The sequence below is a fragment of the Narcine bancroftii genome, chromosome 4 (assembly GCF_036971445.1).
Source record: "Narcine bancroftii isolate sNarBan1 chromosome 4, sNarBan1.hap1, whole genome shotgun sequence".
NCBI lineage: Eukaryota > Metazoa > Chordata > Chondrichthyes > Torpediniformes > Narcinidae > Narcine > Narcine bancroftii.
The window spans coordinates 288,963,967-288,985,162 of NC_091472.1; the positions used below are offsets into that span (position 1 = coordinate 288,963,967).

Sequence of the window (21,196 nt, forward strand, 5' to 3'; positions counted from 1 at the left end):
TTGCCTGAAATGGTCTATATCAGCGCTTACATTGACACAGACCATTCAAACTACCTCTTCCATTGTGTTCTGATGGTCCTATGCTATGTTCAACCTATGTGTCTCAAATTATTTGCATTCCACATTTTCTGCAATCTGTTGTTAAATAGCTGCAACATTGCAATTAGTGCTGTTTACAAAATATAAAATTAAAAAAAACAAAGCATTAAACTTGCTTAGGGAAATTTGAAAGCTATTTTGCATGATGTTTCTGCTACTAAATTGTGCTTGCACAGCAAAGTTTTGATTCCCTTTAACCTTTTTTGGAAGAGGAGGAGAAACAACATATCTCGGGTGAAACTGAATTCACCCATGGACCTCTGATGCCGCAGAACAAAATAGAGGTAATAAACATGAGCAGCCTCTTTTGTGCCATGTGATTCCATGATTTTGGAATGTACATCCCATCATTTGTAGAGTAAGCAAAACCTGAGCACATGACAGAGTTGCACCATTAATGTCCAAGCTAACTTGCAACCATCTCCTCCACTGGCATCCATGTCTTTCATAAACGTCGCCAATCACTCGAATACAATAATAAAAAAATAAACAAATTGAAATAATTTTACATGAAGAATAGGCACAAAATTAAATCCAATTGATTTAAACCTGAATAACTTCTTGATGTTCTTTTAACGGCTGTATCATCTTGTAAGAATCCATGGGACTATTGCACTTTTGGAATGGGTTGCCAGTCACAGGCTCATCAGGCAGATTTCTAAACCTGTCATCTGAGGAAGTCTGCACTCCCCATTGGACTTAATGAGGTTTCCATTGCTGCAGAGGAGTTTCTTAGGGCAAGCATCTGGATAGAGGAGAAGGCTGGACTTTGTGCCTGCTTGTGGTGCACTGTCAGTCAGAAGCAAACACACAAAACCAAAAGACTGTACAACAGGCTTTATTCGATGTAAAACATCGATGCAAGCCATGTCGGGATGGATGTTCCCATCCCACATCTCCTGTCCATTGATTTTAACGACCATCATGGAGCACCAGAGGCCATGGGGAATGTCCCTGGTCAGTGAGATGGCTGCTAGGACCATCTCAGAGTCCGAGTAATCATTTCCCGACGGTGGAAGCGAGGAGTGGTCATCAGAGTCTACTGCAGATATCGTGAGAGGTGAGTGTCGACTGGTGGTGCTCTCCGTAGTTGTGGGGTGCGATGTGCAGTGGTTAGCGGCGTCCAGAGTCATGGGGTGCATCAGTAGGGTGGCCTGGTCAGTGCCCATGTTGACCACGTCATCCTTGGTGATGGCGGCATCCGTGCCTGTCTGGCCCAAGATGGCAGCGCCGCGTGGGAGGGTGAGGCATAGCTGGTCGTCTTTCTTGGCTGCGCTCAGTGCATCAGGGGAAGTGATGTCACACTGCTGTCTGTAGACCGGAAGTGACGTCATTGTAGTCTTTGGTGGGCAGCGCTGGCGAGAGCGAGGGCTGGGTGCATGGTGTGCATGCAGCGATAGTTCCCAGCGAGGCTGAAAGTTGGGTCGCCAGTGCTGGGGAGGCCGGCAATGGCGCCACCCTGCAATCTCACATGGTGGGGGCTGTGAGGGAGGGGGGGAAGATCGTAGAGGGCCGCTGAGCTGCCGGCTGGCTTTGAGAAGCATACATTTGCGAAGTGGCCCTTCTTGCCGCATCTCAAGCAATACTGGATTTTGGGGCGATCGACAATCAGACCCACACGGGGACCCACAGTACTTATAGGGTTGCTGGTCACCTGCAGCCGCGAAGTTTTCTTCCCCTGCTTGATCCAGGGCCACAGCAGCCGAATGTGCTGACCATGCAGAGGCCTGAGGCAGCCTGGAATCGAAGGCTTCAGTGTGCATTCAGTGTGCAGGGCTACTGCCTCCAGGGTTCAGACTACCTCCACTGTTTTGGCCAGTGAGTAGATATTTTCTTCCAGCAGCTTCTGCCTACTGGCCATCACGTGCAGCCCTTGGACGCAAGCATCCCTGATCAGCCTCTCAACCTCCCTTTCGCTTACCCCGGGTTCAGCCAGACAAGGTCGGGTCAACTCACGCAGGGCTCCCAGGTAAGACTCTGCCGCCTCCCCGGATTGTTGGGCTCGGATACTCAGGAGGTACCTTGCAAAGACCACATTCATGGGAGATTTATACATGGCCTCATCACTTCTGAGTACCCGGTGCAGTCTTTGAGAACCTGGAAGGCTCAGGGACTCAGCTTTGATCAGGGTAAGACTAGTCTCTTTTGATCGGAGTCCAGGATGTCGTCGGCGTGAGCCTCTATGATTGCTTTGACCGTGTGCTTCCAGATCTCGAAGCGTGTTAGTCCTTCCGGGTGGCGTGGGTCAATTTCAAGGCTCCCAGTGCTCGGGAGCTTTTCCATAGCAGCTTGTAAAATTTTATGTCTAATAAATTGTGGTGCGTTGTCAGTTAGAGGCAAACACAAAACCAAAAGACTGTACAACCGGCTTTATTTGACGTAAAACTCCACTAAGTCAGCTGTGAGATTATGCTGCTGTGAGCTCAGAGTGACTTCGAAGGGCCGGCTCAGGTTTATAATCCCAGAGGGTGATTGACACCTGACCAGGTGGGGCTTGGTTCATTCAGGTCAGCTGATTGACAGCCGGCCAGGTGGTCTTGTCCCCATGCTCTTCTGCAGGTACAGAGGTTGCCCCCTGCAGTAGGTCAGTGGTATACCACCACACTGCTGTCTGCTTCTAGTCAATAAAACTGGGAAAGACAAAGGTACCTACTGGTCCTTCAGTGGACTATTTATTTTTAGATCTACAGCACGGTAACAGGCCATTTCAGCCCATGAGCCCGTGCAGCACAAATACAATGAACCAACAACATTTTGAAGATCTTGACTAGCACATTTTCAGTAGGCCAATGGCTAATCTTGTTCTATTCTTTGCAAATTTTTCACTTCCTCAAATCAATTCTTCCCTTAAGTGTTTCAATGTGTATAAATGTTTGTAATGTGGTCTGCATTGCTAAATTAAATTAGCTACAGCTGCACACTTTGCCAAATATTTCAAGTCTCAAGATGGTTAGTAGAATTCTGAATAATAATTACAGCACTGTCCCCTCCTGACTAACACATTTGTAGGGAAAAACACAAATGCTGGAGAAACTCAGCAGGTCAAACAGCCTTAATGAAGCAAAGGTACAGATACATCATCAATGTTTTGGGCTTGAGCCTTTCATCAAGGTGTGGGGGAACAAGTGTCTGAACAAAAGGAGGAAGGGGGTAGGGTTAGTGAGGGTGGGAGATGATAGGTGGAGGGAGGGGGAGAAACACTGGGGGGAGGAGTCTAGGCTAGATGGAGAAAGAAAGGAAGTAGGAACTGGAATAACTAGTTAAAGGGGGGGGGGATGCAAACTGATTAGTGGAATGCAGTGAACTCAATATTCATGCCCTGGGGTTGGAGAGTGCCCAGACGAAAAATGAGGTAGCCATCTATTTCAATTCTGAGTCACTCTCAAGCATGCATGTCTATCCATGGCCTTTCACACTACCCCATCCCGACCACCCGCAGATTGGAGGAACAACACCTCATTTTTCATCTGGGTACTCTCCAACCCCAGGGCATGAACATCGAGTTCATTGCATTCCACTAATCAGCTTACTTTTTCCTCCTTCTTTCTCTTCCCCCCCCCCCCCCCCAATCCCCCTAGTTATTTCAGTTCCTACTTCTTTTCTCTCTATAGACATGGGAGACCTGGTGAACTTTTTCATTCAAGAAATTGGAGGCATTGGTGGTCTATTTTGACTGTTCCATTAATGTGGTCATTCCAGATCAGGCCAGTGGAAATGTTTACTCCCAAGGACTTGAAGCTGTCTATTCTCTTCACTTCAGTGCCATTGATGTGAACAGGTGTGTGGTCTTTGTTCCTCTCAAACTCTATAATCATCTTCAGGTCTGCTGAATTTTTTGACAGGAGCAACGACAGTAGAACTGACAAAAGAGATACTTCGAATGTTCTTTATATTCTTTGTGGTGCCAGAAGAGGTATCACAACAGTCACTTTGGCAGTATTTGTGGAATATTCTTCTTAACTAGTCTTTCCCTGTCACAGATATCCACATTTGTTTGATTCAATAATTTAATTATTTCTCAGTGGAATTTAGCTGGTGGGATCTGAAAGAGACCTGGTTAAATTTGGCCCAGTCACATTTGGTCATTGGTGTCCAGGAAATTAATAAACTGAATCCAAAATCCAGAGTAAAACCACATTGCTCATTAAACTCTTCTGGGCACTTAATGTTAAAGTCTTTTGGGCTGCTGTGTGGAACACTGACCTCGGGCTGCTGCAGGGAACAGGGACCACTGAATACAGTACTTTTAATACAAAATATGAACTTGTAGTCTTAATTCAGATTTTTAAAAAATTTTTGGTCATATATGCCGGTGAACGGAACTAGTGTAGGTCGGAAGTCGAGGGCTACCTGTGATCCTTAAATTCCTAAACTTCACTGTCTCCCTCTCCTCCTTCAGTTTCACTTGTGATATTTTCCTTTTTGAATCATCTTTATTTTCATGCATCGATGGAGCAACTTAAAATGTTTTTAATTCCATATTTAAATTGGTACATACTAAAAAAAAATAGTTGACATATATAAAATAAAAAATACAAGGCACTGACCAGATTTGACAACAACTGAAAAAAAAAATGTTTTGGAATTGGTATTATTGACTATTTGATTATGATGTTTACCAAAAAAATTAAAGCTTGAGATGGGATCTAATATTATTCTGCCATCTATTGAAAACAATTGGTATACTTGAAACAAACACATTTGAAGTAACAACCGGTTCTCTGTTAATTATCCAATCCATAGAATAATAAATCTAAAAGTGTGAAGCATATTTTTCATTTAAAATATTTTTAATATATGGAAGCAGGCCAATCAACCATTGCATTTATGCTGACTCAGGTATCACATCACTCTCTTTCACCCTTATTTCCTTGTACCATAACCTCTACCATACCTGTTATCATCTTCCCTTTCTACATTCCATAGGGACTGGTCCCTCCAATACTCGCTCATGCACTCGTGTCTCCCCTCTAATACCCCAACCCTGGCACCTTCCCCTGTGCCAACACGAGGTGCCACACTTGCACCCACCCCTCCTCCCTCACCACATTTTGGGTCTTTCAAGTGAAGCAACACTTCTCTTGTGTATCTGCAGAAATGATTTACTGCATCCAATACTCCCTTTGTGGCCTTCTCTACATCAGAGAGACTGGATGTAGATTGGGAGATGGCTTTGCTAAGCACCTTCACTCTGTGGGCACCAGTGACCGATCTCCCAGTGGCCAACCATTTCAGTTCTGGGTCACAGTCCCATATTTGCAAGTCTGTCCTTGGTTTCTTACTATCCCATCGAGACCACCCAGCCAGATGGCATTCACATAGACTTTTCCATTTTCTGCTAACTTGCTCTCCTTTCCTTCCCCATCAACTCTCCACCCCTTCCCACTTAATTCACCCAGCCATCCCTCCTCCCCTTGCTTGCTGCTGTGCCCTCCCTTCTCCACCTATTACCACCTGCCTTTGCGACCACACTTCCCCCACCCTTTTATTCGGATGCCTGCCGACATTTTTCCATACCTTGATGAAGGGCCGAAGCCTAAAACGCAAGTTGTGCAATTTATCTTTGTTTGACTTACTGAGTTTCTCCAGCATCGTGTTTTTACAAGAAGAATGAAGATTTAGCCATCTGGCTCTTCAAGCCTGACCCATCTTTCATCTTAACTAATCTACTTTAGTGCCATGTTTCCTGTACTGTCCCCATCGCCCTTGAATCCCAGAAATCTAGAAATGTTTTGAATGATCTTTATGACCAAGCCTCCATTTTCCTTCAAGGCAGAGAATTCCAAAGAATTATCTCTTCGAGTGAAGAAAATCCAATTCCAAATTTATTATCCGATTTCATAAGTACAAATCAACGAAACAGCATTGTCCGGTCCTCAGTGCAAATCATGTGGACACACCACTAGAAATAGCACACATATAGACAAACAATACAAATGCAGGAAAACTATACATAAATATAAATCAGTAAATATTGAAGTCTTTGATGGTTAGTGTGAGCAGTTCCTTTCAGCATTCTCACTGCGCATGGGAAGAAACTGTTTCTCTCCTTGGTGGTGCAGGCTCTCGTACTCCCCTATCTCTTTCTAGAAAGGAGTAGCTTAAAGATGCTGTGGGCAGGGTGGAACAGGTCCTCAACAATTTTGCATGCCCTTTTCAGACAATGAGCCTGGTAGATCCCATCTATTGGGGGGGGGGGAATGGGAGGGAGACCCCAGTGATCCTCTCTGCCACTCATGATCCTGTGGATTGACATCCGATCCAATTCTTTGCAGCACTGTATCACATTGTGATGTTGCCCACCAGGACACTCTCAAAAGAGCGCCTGTAGAGGGTTGACATGGTTGTTGGTAGCCTTGCCCGCTTCACTCTTCACAGGAAGAGGAGCTGCTGTTACACCTTCCTGACAAATGAGATGCTGTGTGTCCATGATAGGTCGCTTGTTAAGTGGACTCCAAAAAATGGTGATCTCTACTCTTTCCTCTACAGTTATTGAAATATACTTTGTGGAGGTGGGGGAGGCATTTCTTGACCCCAATCCTAAGTCCACAATCGTCTTCTTTATCTTGACTCTGGTTGCTACTCTCGTAACATATCACAAGATTTTCAACCAACTACTTTTGTATCATCTGCAAACTTGATGACTCTGAAGCTGGATCTGGCATTGCAGTCATGGGTCAGTACCATGAACGGGTGTGGGCTGAGCACATAGCCCCTATGAATAGCCTGTGTTCAGTGTCAGGCTCAACATTTCTGCTACTGACCTGGTCAGACTGTGGTCTTTCCATCCGGAAGTCCATAAATTGGTTACAGAGAGGGATGTTGAGTCCCAGTGAGGACCGCTTCTCCACCAGGCTCAGGAATGACTGTATTAAATGCCGAGCTGAAGTTGATGAGGAGTCATTCTCCCGGTGGGTCAGGATAGAGCGAAGGGACAAAGCTATAGCATAATAATTGGAATGGTTTCTTGAGGTGAATTGAAATGGGTCCAGCATCTCTGGAATGTCTACTTCTAAACCATTGAAGTGCGTGATTGACTGGAAATGTTGCTAATTGTAACATTGTTGTCTTAAATAATGGGGTAGCACCCAAAATGGGGGTAGGAAGTGAGGGGGGGGGGGTTGGGTCTGAGTCTTGAGTGTATATACTGCCCATGTTCATTTTTTTCAAATGGATGTCATGATAATTTATTCATTTCTGAGAACTTGGAAATGTAATGAAATTGATCGAGGTTCCACAGTCAATAACTGGCAGCTTATATTAGAAAAGAAGAATTACTTTAATATGGCAATTGTAGTTTTTAAAAAAAAAAGACATTTACGCCTAAGATTTCCACATTGATCTTGGTGTAAAATGTATCTGGAACAAGCAAGTATCAAAATATTAAAAATAACCAATTGGTGTGTGGCTCAGAATGAGACAAAATGTTGAAAATATTGGAACATTTTGAAAGCTAACCTCTAGTTTGAGATAAACAGGTTGAATTAGTGCTGCTTTTGGAGAAAATTATAACTGTTAAGGCATCATGCAGTGAAATGTCTTGGACCTCTTTACAAGAGATGAATTGGACCTCCAAGCAGAAAGCACAAGGTGCAAGGTGGATGAACCCAAACAATGACAATTAGTTTTCTTCTACTGATGATGCTCAAACCACTAAGTTCCTCCACCAGTTGATTTGCTGATTCAGATTCCAGCATCTTCTGTTGTCACCAGCCTATTGTTTGAGCCCTGCAACACATGTGAATGCTTGTGAGGTCGTGTTTGGCCAAGAATCTTCATTTTCCTCAGATATGACCATCTAATTCAGTGAGAATTGATCTTCATCTGGCTTGAGGTGCCTTGTTGCTGTGTGGAATTAGCTCAACAATCTGGACATGTGCCCTCTGTTGGGAAGGAGTATCCAAGAAGTTGCTAAGATCCTTGAGTCTCTTTGCCAGGAAACCATAAACCCCAGAGTAAATGACTAAAGAAGGACATCACATTCCAAACTAATCGCAGCCTCACCTCATCCTACACTACCTGTGACAAATGCATCTCACATGAGCCTCATCAGGTGCCAAAGAATCCACACATCTGAAATGAAAGCAAGTTATCTTCATCTGTAAGAGAATACTTCAGAAGGTATTGAGCTTCGTAAAGTTAAAATTTGGCTTTCAAATCCACAATAGTTAAAGGATTGTTAAGCAATTAAAATTTAACGTAGCCAAAACGTCTTCATGATACTGAGTAATGGCCTTGGAATTTGTGCCAAAACATAACAATTATAGTAATGTCAGCAGTTCCAACTCTTCTTTAAAGAGATTTAAGATATCTCATTATATGATAACATAATCAATTTTAAAAGAATCATCATTTCAACCTGCTTATCTTGTAGACTGATGTTTAGCTTTCAAATTATTTTAAACATATTCAATATGTTGACTCATTCTCAGTGAGACACCAATCAGTTTTGTAAAATTTTGATGCAGGATTTTTCTGCAGTGTCAACAATGTGAGACACCCAAAGCCAAATTACTGTCTGAGGTATAAGTAGAATGAAAATATTTCACATCCCTTTATTCATTTGAAACTAACAATGATTTTCTTTGCATCGCATTAATTTCAATCACATGAAATGAGCATCAATGGATCAACAAAATGTAAATGCCAGAAACTTCATTTAAAAATGCGTTGCAGTCAATTTCTAATTTGATTTTCTTGGTTGTGCTGAATTATGGGGAATTCCACTCCCATTAGCTTTGCTCAGAGGTCCAGAGAGAGGGATATTAATGAGATCAGGTGGTCAGACCACATGCTCTCAAGCTATCTTATTAAATTTTGCCACAACAGCACAATGCAGCACTCCCACTTGCTCCCAAATCCAGTCATCTGCAATCAAGGAATCTTCTCCATAATATTGCCATGTTCTTTTGGGACCTACAATCCTCCATTTTCATCTGCGGATATCAGCTCCAATAAAACATGGACCAATCATGTCATCCCTGCCTTCAAAAATATATCCTGCAATTCTTCATTCTGGATTCAATCATAGCTCCATTGCCACACCCATTTGCGAAATGTGATGGGAAATAAAATCAGGGAAGCCATAAACATTACCTATAATGCAAAAAGACAGGGATAAACCAACTACCTCCATCTTTACTCATGGGTCGTGACTAGGTGTCCTGCCAATCGTCAGGCATATCAGAAAAGGATCGAATGCTCATTCACAGAGAATGAGAAAGGTTTGGAAATTGATAACATTGGGCTCTGATGCAGAATATATAGCATTTCTGCCCAAGTTGTTCTGATAGAGCAATGGCAAAAGCATTGACCCAACCAAGAACAGTATCCGGGGTTTTTTTTTTGTCATTATTGTTCTCTGAAACATTAGCACAATATTCTTGGTGGCCTTATTGACTCACACTTACCCATTCACCAATATTTAGATCATGTTGTACTAGAACCTCACAGATGCAGTCACAGGAATCCTATGCAACTAAAGTTTAATGCAAGCAAAATGTTTTCATTTGCATCTCTGAAATTATGCGGAGTAGCCAATTGTTATGTTGCCAGTGTTAATGTTAAAGCTAATAACAACTGCATGGTAATGATAAATCAACATCAGTGGTTTAACCCACCTTATATTAAAAAAATCTTTTTTGTGTGTACACAAATAAGAATTTAAGGATCAGAAACCAGAATTATCCATAATACCATTCTTGTATTCATTGATGATCATGGCTGATCTCTTTTTCTCAGTTTAATTCTCCCACCTTACAGCAATTGATGTCCTTAATAGGCAAAAGCCTATGTCTCATCTTTGAATATCCTCCGTAGCTGAGCCTGAGTTGTTCACTTGGGTTGCAAATTCCTAAGATTTACTAACCACTGAATGGGGAGAAAAAAAAATCTCCTTACTCCAAATCCAAATGCCAAGCCCCCAGTATGGGATTGTGAACACTATTTTAGAGCATCCAAGCACTCAGCATCTAGAAGTACACTTAAAGTAATTGATAGCCCATTAGCTTAATTGAAACAATGCAGTGCTACACAAACATTTATTTAAGGCATTAATTTCATACAGATTGCAGGAGCTTTAACATAATATCCCACTCATAAATGAATGGTCATTTTAAGTTTGGGAATCTGGACTAAGCCACATCATGAGGAGGCATTCCAAATGCCACCACTGCTGGCATGGCATTTGATACCCAACCAGAGTAAGAGACCAAGAGAAAACAGGAAGGCAAGCAATATTCACTGTCAATTTCCAATGGAAAATTGGAAATTTCCAATTTCCAATCGCTGCATTGTTGGTCATTATCAAGTCAAGTTTAATATCATCCAATTATACAAGTACAGCCCAATGAAAGAGTATTCTCTGGCCCTCGGTGCAAAACATGCAGACACACAACCAGACATAACACACATCCTGACAAACAATACATATGCAGGATAAGTATTCATAGATATGAAGAAATATTGTCTCGTAAATAAGTCTTGGTTGTTCACATTCTCATTGCCTGTGAGAAGAAGCTGTTTTTCAGCCTGGTGGTGCTGGATTTGATGCCCTTGAATCTTTTTCCCAATGCTATGTACAGGTGGAAGGAGTCCTCTGTAATTTTGGGTACCCACTTCAGACAACAATCCCAGCAGATCACATCGATGGGGGAGGGAGGCTTCCCTGCCACTGTTATGGTTTATGGCTTGACCTCCGATCCATTTCTCTGCAGCAACAGTCCCACACTGATGCAGCCGGCCAGGACACTCTTGATAAAGCTCCTGTAGAAGATTGACGTGATGATGGGTGATAGCCTTGCCCACTTCAGTCTTCTCAGGAAATGTTGTTGCACCTTCCTTACAAGTGAGGAGACGCTGTGTTTAATAGATCAGAATCTGAATCCGGATTTATTGTCATGAACTAGTTATGAAATTTGGTGCTTTGCAGCAGCGACATAGCGCAAACGTTCATATTATAACCATCTTACAACATTACTATAAAAATAAAATAAAAATAATAATAATAACAGCAGTAGGACACAAAAAGTAAGGCAGGTTCATTGATCATTCAGGAATCTGATGGCAGTGGGGAAGAAGCTGTCCTGTCACGTAGATGTCCTCGATGGAGTGAAGTCTGGTGCCTGTGATGTTGCAGGTCGAGTTAACAACCCTCTGGAGTTTATTCTTGTCCTGAGAGTTGCAACCAGCCAGAATGCTCTGCGCTGTACACCTGTAAAAGTTTACGAGAGTCTTCGGTGACCTATCGAATCTCCTCAGACACCTCAAAGTATAACCACTGGCGAGTCTTCATTGCGATTGCATCAACATGGAGGCTCTAGGACAGATCCTCTGAGATGTTCACAGCCAGGAATTTGGAAGTTCTTGACCCTCTCCACTACTGAGCCCTCTGAGGACTGGGTCATCTTCCTCCTGAAGTCCAGAATCATTTCCTCGGTCTTGCTTAGGTACAAGGTTGTTGTCGTTACACCATTCAACAAGCTGATCTATCTCCCTCCTGTACATTTCCACAACGCTGTTTGTGATTCTGCCGACCACTGTGGTGTCATCAGCAAACTTGTAGATAGCATTGGAATTATGACTGACCACACAGTCATAAGTGTATAACGAGGAGAGCAATGGAGTAAGCATGCATCCTTGGGGTGTGCCTAATTTGATGATCAGAGAGATGGAGGAGGTCACTAGTTAGTTTGTCCATGATAGGTCACTAGTTAAGTGGATTCCAAGGATATTGGTATTCTCTACTCTCTCCACTGCAGAGTTATTGATGTGTAATGGAGGGTGGGTTTTTTTTCCAGGTCCCCCTAAAGTCCATGTTCATTTCCTTCTCCTTGTCCACATTGAAACTGATATTATTCTTGCACCATATCACCATTTTTTTTCCACCTCTTCTATATTGTGCGACTCATTGTTGTTGCTGGATGAGGCCAATTACTGTTGTGTCATCTTCAAACTTGATGACACTGTTGGAGCTGGATCTGGCATTGCAGTCATGGGTCAGCATCGTGAGTAGGAATGGGCTTCGCACACCGTCCAGGGTTGCACCAGTGCTCACTGTGCCAGTGCTTGATGTTCCGCTACAGACCTGAGTAGACTATGATCTTTCTGTTATATCACTATCAGCTATTGCTCTGGAGAATAAAGAGGTAAATGCAGAAGATGTACCATTTCTGTCTGGATAAGTTACAAGTAATACAAAGCGAGCATTTTGCATTGTGGGTGAGCTTCACTCTCTTTATGAACAAGTTTTAATTTCTTGTATTTTTCTGGGACAAGAATAGAATTTCTGTGATGGTAATCTGGGAATAACAGAAGCTAGTGATGCTGGCTTTGATACTCCTGTTTCTCTTTCCGAGCATCTGAAAGATACTGTGTGCTGGATGGAAGAGGTCCTCAATGATTTTGCACACCCAGAAATGGTTTGTGTGAGAGAAATGGATCAGAGCTCAAGCCACAGGACCATAGGAGTGGCAGAGAGGATCACTGGAGTCTCTTCTCACCACCCCCCCCCCCCCCATTGATTTGACCTACTGGGATTGTTGTCTGAAGGGGGCACATGAAATCATTGAGGACCCCTTCAACCCTGTACACATCTTTGAGGTGTGCCTGTCGAGAAAGAGATGTAGGAGTATTAGAGCAAGCACCACCAGGCTGAGAAACAACTTCTTCCCATGGGCTGTGAGAATGCTGAACAACTAAAGGAACTGCTCAGACTAACCATCAGAGACTATCGCATTTACAAAACAATATTTATTCATTTATTTGTGTCTATGAATACCTATCCTGCATACATATTGTTTGTCTGCATGTGTGTTATCCCTGGTTGTGTGAATGCATATTTTACATTGAGGACCAGAAAATGCTGTTTTGACAGGTTATACTGGTGCAATCAGATGATGGTAAACTTGACTTGATAGAGGAAATCAAAAATCCAGCATCCCATTGGAACTTGACAGTGAATATTGCTTGCCTTCCAGTTTTCTCTCACTCTCTTACTTTAACTGGGTATTGAATGCCAAACCAGCAGTGATGGCATTTTGAACACTACAGCCCATTGAAGGAATAAGAACATTAAAACCTAAGAAACAGAAGCAGGTTAAACCATTCACCCCCAACATCAATCTGCCATTTCATAAGATTTTTTGGTTGATCTCTCTCTGCAATACTTTCCTAACCTATTCCCATACTCTTCATGTTCTTACTATCCAAGAGTCTGCCTTGAATACACACAGCATCTGAATCTTCACAGCCTTCTGAGGTAGAGAATTTCAAAGATTCACTATTCTCTACACGAAAAACTTTCTACTCAACCCATTATGATAGCGAGACTCCAGGTTCAAGACATCCCATTCAGAGAGGATCACTGGATTTTTTTAAATCAATGTTGTCAAACTTGAGGATTGTGCAAAGGTTCTGGTGACTCAACGGGTGACTGATTTACTGTAAGTTACCAGAATTGGACTTGCTCCTATAGTTGCAATATTTCAAATTCGGATTCAGATTGCGAAAAAACACTGTACACAAAATATACATGAGAGCAAATGTAAATAAACTGACTGCAATACAGAGAGAAAAATAATCAATAAAGTGCATAAATAAGAGTCCTTAAATGAGTCCCTGTTTGAGTTTGTTGTTGAGTCTGATAGTGGAGTGGTAGCAGCAGTTTCTGAACCTGGAGGTGCGGGTCATGACACTTATACCTCTTTTCTGATGGTAGCAACAAGAGCAGTGTGTGTACTGAATAGTGTGGATCCTTGATGATTGCTGTGTTCCCTGTAAATATTCTCAATGGTGGGAAGGGTTTTACGTGATGTCCTTGACTGTGTCCATTACCTTTTGCAGGGGTTTGTGCTCAGCGGTAATAGTATCAGCAGGCCACTCCGTAATGTAGCCAGTTAGCACATTTTCCATCAAATATCTGTAGAAATTTTCCATGCTAAACCTCCACAAACTCCTGAGGAAGTAAAGGTGCTGGTGAGCTTTCTTCACGATGCCATTAGTGTGTTGGATCCAGGAAATATTCTCTGATATAGTGACTCCCGAGAACTTAAATTTGCTCACCCTTTCCATCTCTGATCCCTCAATGATCACTGGGTTGTACAGCTCTCGTTTTCCCATCCTGAACAATCATCTTCTTGCTTTTGGTGACATTTAGTGCAAGGTTGTTGTTGGTGCACTATTTAACCAAGTTTTCAATCTCCATCCTGTAAGCTGATTCATCACCTCTTTCTATACAACCCACCACCATGATATCATCAGTGAATTTGAAGATGATGTTATTGTCATAACAATTCACAGTCATAGGTGCATTGGAAGTAGAACAGCAGTAGCCTGTAGTGCTCCGCTACTGATGGAAATTGTGGAGAAGTTCTTACCAATCCTCCGTAATAGTGGTCTGGAAGTGAGGAAATGCAGTAACCAATTACACAGTAGGGTGTTGTCTCAGGGTCTTGGAGATCCCCTGATCAAGTTTGAGGGGATGATGGTGTTAAATGGTGAGCTGTAGTCAATAAACAGCATCTTGATGTTTGCATTTTTGCTATTTCGGTGTTCTAGGGCTTTGTGTAGAGCTAGTAAGGTGGCATCTGCCTTAGATCTGTTGCTATGATAGATGAATTTGAATGGATCCATGTTGCTGCTCAGTCAGGAGCAAATATGCTTCAACATCAGTCTTCATCACTGTTGATGTGAGAGCCATTGGTCATTTAGGCAGGTTACCACACTGGTATCTGTGGCTGGTTCTGCTAAGTTACTGATGATAGTTAATGCCCCTTCTCCACCACACCACAAATGTTGATGATTGGAGACAATGGTTGTAATGTCACTGAATGTCAAGAACAAGTTTTTTTTTTCATTTTATTTTTAAAATTAAGTTTGGACATGGTAACAAGCCCATTAGCCCTTGCTGCTCAAATAATGTACAGCCCCTGTATGTTTTCAAGGGTGGAAGGAAACCAGAGAACCCTGAGGAAATCCACACAGATAAGGGGATAATGTAAAAATTCCTTACAGAGAGCACTGAATTCAAACCCGTGTCATTGTCATTACAATAGCATTGTGCTAACTGCTACACTGTCACCTGTACACTAACCGTACTGCCCATATACTAACCGTGCCACCCAGAGTGTCAGATTATCTTTTGGTGCAAATGGTAAATACCTGGCATGTTAATGTGTCCTGCCACATATTATGCCTTGCTTAGAACTTGCTGCTTATAGGTATGCACTGAATGGGATTGAACATCAGTGAACATCACCATTACTGAACCTATCATCAAGGAAAAGGTTGGTCGAGACGCATTCCTGAAAAATTCTTGTGCAGATATCTTGGAGCTGACTTGGTTAATGTCCAACCATCATAACCATCTTCCTTTTGAACTGGGTCATATGCCAGCAAATGGTTTTCCCTTTTATACCCATTGACTTTAGTTTAATTGGGTTTCTAGATGCCACATTGTCATTTCACTTCTAGAATTCAGTTCTTTGATCCATGTTGTGACGAAGCTTGTGATGAGATCTGGATCAAAATAGTTCGAGCTAAGTCCAAAATAAGCACAATTGGACAGGTTACTGGTGAGTGACTGGTCTGCAATCTTCTCTCTTTCTGATGATAACAGAACATCGATTGATGAGGTATTTAGTTGGGTTGGATTTGCTGTTTTGTTCACAAGCCTTTTTTGGCAATTTTCCCCACTTGCCCTCTTGTAGCTATTCTAATCCAGCTAACCTCCTCATATACTGCATCTTACTAATTTAATTTGAACTGAATAATAACTTAAGGAGCATAAATATATCTCAACTTTCACATGACACTGAAGGGGCTGGAAATCGAAAGCATAATGCTGGAGCTCCTCAGCAGGTCCAGTCAAATGGAGTTGACTGGCATCTGATTGCACAGGCCCAACCTCAGATACAGCATTCTCTGGTCCTCGGGGCAAGCCAAATAATGCACGTGGAGGGTATAGAAATAAATATTAGTCTTGGCATCCGCAGAAAAAGCATCGCTCAACCTTTCAGTCCCAACTCACTGGGCAGAAACTTTCCAAGGGCAGAAATAACTAACTCTGGCCCTTCTTCCCGCACTCGACACGCCCAGGCAGTGGAATGAGCAGCCTGAGCACATTGTGGCTGGACCGTATCGGGCTTTCTTTTAAAAAATATTCTGCGGGAATCCCAAGTTGCCTTTTGAAGCCTCGATGGCAACATTGGCGTTGGAGGAAGCCGGGCCCGGCACCTGAATCCAGAGGGCGGGGGGTGGGGGGGGCGGTTCGAGGGAGGGGCCGAATGGATTGGGTGGGGGATCGTCAAGAGCAAAGAGCAGCGCATTGGGAACGGGAGCTTCGAGTTCAGGACGCCGGAGACGAAAGGCAGGATGGAGGCAGGAGGCGAGGGAGAGGAAAGACCAGCAGGGCAGGAAAGCTGGGATGGGGTAAGGCGCGCTGCGGTCATGTTATCCCCCCCCCCCCCCCCCAGAGCCCCCTGAACCCCCATTGACACCGATCATCGCCTTATTCCAGAGCATCCCGCTGCATTCAAGCCCTCGGCAGAGAAGTGAGCGGGGAGAAACTTCTCTGAGTCGAGATGGATTTTCTCATCTCCCTCCTTCTGCTGCTTCGTATTCTCAATAGGGGCTCCTCGTCTGGGACTTGATGCTGAGCCGCTTTCCCGGATTTTATTTTGTAGCTGGTGGACGTGGACGAGAAGGAAACGCTGGTCTTCGACGAGTCCGCCAGGGAGGGCGAGAAAAGCGACCTGTCATCCGCCAGCTTCAACGTAATAAACTCGATTATAGGGTCGGGCATCATCGGTAAGTACCTTCTCTCTCTCTCTCTCGTCCGGTTCATTGATCCCCAGAGCCAGAGAGGGTTGGCTCGGTCGATGCTCCGAAAGAGCCCATCCACCCCCCCTCCCACAGCGACCCCCCCTCCCACAGCGACCCCCCCTCCCACAGCGACCCCCCCTCCCACAGCGACCCCCCCTCCCACAGCGACCCCCCCTCCCACAGCGACCCCCCCTCCCACAGCGACCCCCCCTCCCACAGCGACCCCCCCTCCCACAGCGACCCCCCCTCCCACAGCGACCCCCCCTCCCACAGCGACCCCCCCCTCCCACAGCGACCCCCCCTCCCACAGCGACCCCCCCTCCCACAGCGACCCCCCCTCCCACAGCGACCCCCCCTCCCACAGCGACCCCCCCTCCCACAGCGACCCCCCCTCCCACAGCGACCCCCCCTCCCACAGCGACCCCCCCTCCCACAGCGACCCCCCCTCCCACAGCGACCCCCCCCCCCGCCCCAGCGACCGCCCCCGGCGACCCCCCCCCCGCCCCCGGCGACCCCCCCTCCCCCAGCGAACCCCCCTCCTCCAGCGAACGGCGTGTCATTCTGTTCGGGGAGGGGAGGGGGGGACCCGACCGCGTATTGACTCGGATGGGGTAGGCAAGGCAGTGGTCACTTTCTTCCCTGACCTGGGCGAAGAATCCAATCTCTGAAGGATGCGAGATCGGACTAGAGCCGAGGGGGATGCACTGCAGGCAGGGTCGTGGCGGTGGGGCTTGACAATGTGCGTTGATGGTCGTGGATGCACCCAATTCTTGCCTGCTTCAGCCACCTGGATGCCCAAAAATGCACCGACTATAACAGTAAAGATTGGAATGACCAAGATTTTTTTAAAAATCCAGGATAGATCCTCACACTTGCAAGAAAAATAATGACACATGATTGGTATTTTGCTCCACTGGTGCCATCAAATACTCTGTCCCATACCCACCAGTGCCTAGGATTTGAGAATCTGAGGCCTAATGTCATGCTCAGTTGATTCTATGACATGTAAGAGCAAACAGGAAGGAGAATTAAATACAGAGTGCAAAAGTGCTGGAGAAACTCAGCAGGTCAGGCTGCATGCAGAGGAAGTAAAAGACCGTTTAAAGACAGCGGGGTAGGGAAAGAGAGAAAGATTGGGGAAGGAGCTAACAGAAATTAGAAAGGTAAACATTGATGCTGTCTGGTTGGAGAATGCCAGGATGGGATATAAGGTCTTGTTCCTCCAATTTGCAGGTGGCCTCAATTGGGTGGTACATGAGGCCACGGACAGCCATGTCAGTGAGAAAATGGTGCATCGAATTAAAGTGGTTGATCCCTGGCCAAATTGCTCAACGAATTGATCTCCCAATCACGTCTAATATCCCTGATGTATAAGAGGTCACATCGGTAGCATCAAATGCAATAAATCATCCAATGACCCCTACAGATTCTCAGGGAGGAAGAGATACATTGGACAGATAAATCTGAATAATGGTGAACTAAATAATACACATAAAAAGGGCCCCAAGAACATAAAGATCTGGATCAGTATGGAAACTTAGCTGGTGGTAGAACAAGGTTAGAAGGCTGTTAAGAATATAATCTGCCTTTATAATTTGAGTTAGGTAACACAGAAGAAAATAACATGACATACTTCTAAAATACCAGTGAGCAACCATCTGGAATTTGGGCCAAGCTTTTGTTGCATTTTGTTCCATGACATACTGTCCCCAGTTACCAGCTTTTAGTCCTATGTTTAGGGCCACTGCACATTCTGAACCTGTTGGCAAATTTAGGTGAAAAATTCTGCTGCAATAGTTTACTGTTGATCCCTATGTGGTGTCTAGCTGTGAGCACAAATTTGCTGAAATTCCCTAGACATACCAAAACATTTTTAAAGGATATTTTGGCCTGTATGAATGAAAGCTGGAAGCAGAGGGGACCATTAACTGGTTATCTTTACCTCAAAGCTGGGACAGGAATGCTGGTCATTTTCAGCGCTTTATCATTCTATAGTTTTGCTCACCATTCCTAAGCCATCTTTCTGATTGGAACTATTGACTTTGCTCTAATATCTCCAAGGCCCGACAAAAGTTTCCCTCAACCATCTGTCCAGTTCCCTTTTTAAAATAATAATTGAATCTACTTCCACGCATTATATAAAATGCATTACAGATCATCGTAATTCGCTGTGCATCAAATGCTTTCCATCTCGAGTCCAATTCTTTTGCTAACTACTAAAAATCTGAGATAACAGTTTTTGAACATCCCTGCCAGTGGCAACAATTTGTAATTGTTTACACCATCAAATCTTTTCATAATTATGAATAGCTCCTTAAACTTCTCTGGTCTAAAGAGAACATTTGCTGGTCCTCCTTTGTCTCTGAGTCTAAATCGTGGAAGTCCATGCCGTACCATCCTGTGGGAGGACCTTCTTCAGAATGACTGCAGCAATTAAAGTAGCCTTCCATCATCCTCTGAAGGTCAATTAGCGATAGGCAATAAATGTCAGCTTTGTCATCAATATTCAGATCCCAAAAATGAATATTTAAAAAAACTATTGGAACAAAGGAAGGACATAAAAACACTGTGACAAAGTTACCCATTTTCAAAATCAAAATCAAGCTTGTTCTACATTCAACAGAATCATGGGTTGATCTGATATTTAACTGGATATATCCATCCTTTATCCAGGCCCAAAAATCACAAATGATTAGGAAGCAATCTGGCAAGACAGCAACTAAACTTCTCTATGTGCGTTTTTACGGTTTTCATGATTTTTGCAATCCTGTGAGGCCAATAATTGGTCCATTGTACCAGCTACCTGTGATTTATTGTGTTGCTGTGGCTATGTGAGTGGATTAGCAACCAGACTTGAATTGGACATTGAAGTTGATACCCAGCAAGGAAGCTGAAGAAATTAAATTCAAATAATTCAATAAATAAACCTATAATTTTTAACAACTCTAGTTTCTTATTATTTCTGTAGCTACGGAACACTGGGTTGTAGTAAAATATACATTTTGAGGAATATTCTTCAGGGAAAGGATGGAAATTTACTGCTCTTGTCTGGTTTGGCCTGTACGTGACAGCAAATCCTCCAGTTCAGAATTAGCCATCAATGTAATTAATTTATAACTGTCTCCTGAGAAGAGGATGGCGAGTCATGTCCACATCCTCGATACCTTTTTGGGCAGGTTTATTGTCCTCCCAGTTTCAAATGTTTCTGTATGTAACTCCCAAGATCTCTGTGTACTAGAACACTATGAAATAAAAGCAAATATTAATGTTGTCTCTCCTTATTCTTCTTTGTGTCACCTTACAATTATCTACTTTTAACATAAACTGGCCACTTCACCAAATACTCTTGCAGCCTATATCTATCTTCCTCACTTCCTGAGTACAATTCCAAACTTTGTGTTAAATGCAAATTTTCCCATCTATCTCCAAGTTCAGGAAATTGTAATCCATGAAAATCAACAGTGATATTCATACCAACCCTAGAGGGCACCACTGTATAATTTCCTCCAGTTTCTCGACAGTACTCTCTTGAAAAAATCAGTTTGATATGTGTGACTCTTTCAAGAAACAAAAAACAAATCTCATTCTCTTTTAATACCCTCAAGTATAGGTAGATGAAATAATCTTTCCGAAATCCATTAGATTTAAACCTACCTTCAAAGTGCACTTCAGCTCCTTAGAACATAGTTCCAATGTGCTATATTGGTTACTTTCCTATGTCCTTAGTTAGGATCTGTGATCCATTGAATCTATGAACTGAAATTTATGCTTGGCTGACTGTTCTAAAGATCTAATACAGTTGCACTGACTGATTTATTCCACTGACAAAATTTGGTTCCACAATGGAAATGAATTACATAATTCATATTTCAGATTTATTGTCAGAGTACATACGTGACATCACAAACAACCCTGAGATTCCTTTTCCCTGCAGGCATAGCTGAATTGCCATTAATTGGTAGTGCAAAAATAAACTGTACACAGCGTAAACATGTAAACAAAGAACTGTAAGCAGATAACGAATGTAAACAAACTGACTGCAATACGGAGAGAACAAATAGAAACTCAATAAAGTGCACAAGTAAGAGTCCTTAAATGAGTCTCAGATTGAGTTTGTAATTGAGGAGTCTGAAGGTGGAGGAGTAGCAGCTGTTCCTGAACCTGGTAGTGTAAGTCTTGTGGCACCTATACCACTTTCCTCGTGGCAACAGTGAGAACAGAGCCAGTGATGTGGGTCTTTGATAATTGCTGATGCCCTCTAACAGCATTGTTCCCT

General features: G+C 43.4%; 1 protein-coding gene across 2 annotated transcripts in view; it reads left to right on the top strand.

Annotated features, from left to right (window-relative positions):
- Positions 1-16,438: 16,438 nt before the first annotated feature.
- The window catches only part of slc38a11 (solute carrier family 38 member 11), a 77,937-nt gene continuing 73,179 nt past the window's right edge, over positions 16,439-21,196 (top strand). For both annotated transcript variants that reach the window (XM_069930526.1, XM_069930523.1), the window contains exons 1-2: positions 16,439-16,527; positions 16,782-16,905. In XM_069930526.1, the coding sequence (XP_069786627.1) occupies positions 16,471-16,527; positions 16,782-16,905 (181 nt within the window). In that variant the 5' untranslated portion in view covers positions 16,439-16,470. The remainder of the gene's footprint in view (positions 16,528-16,781; positions 16,906-21,196) is intronic.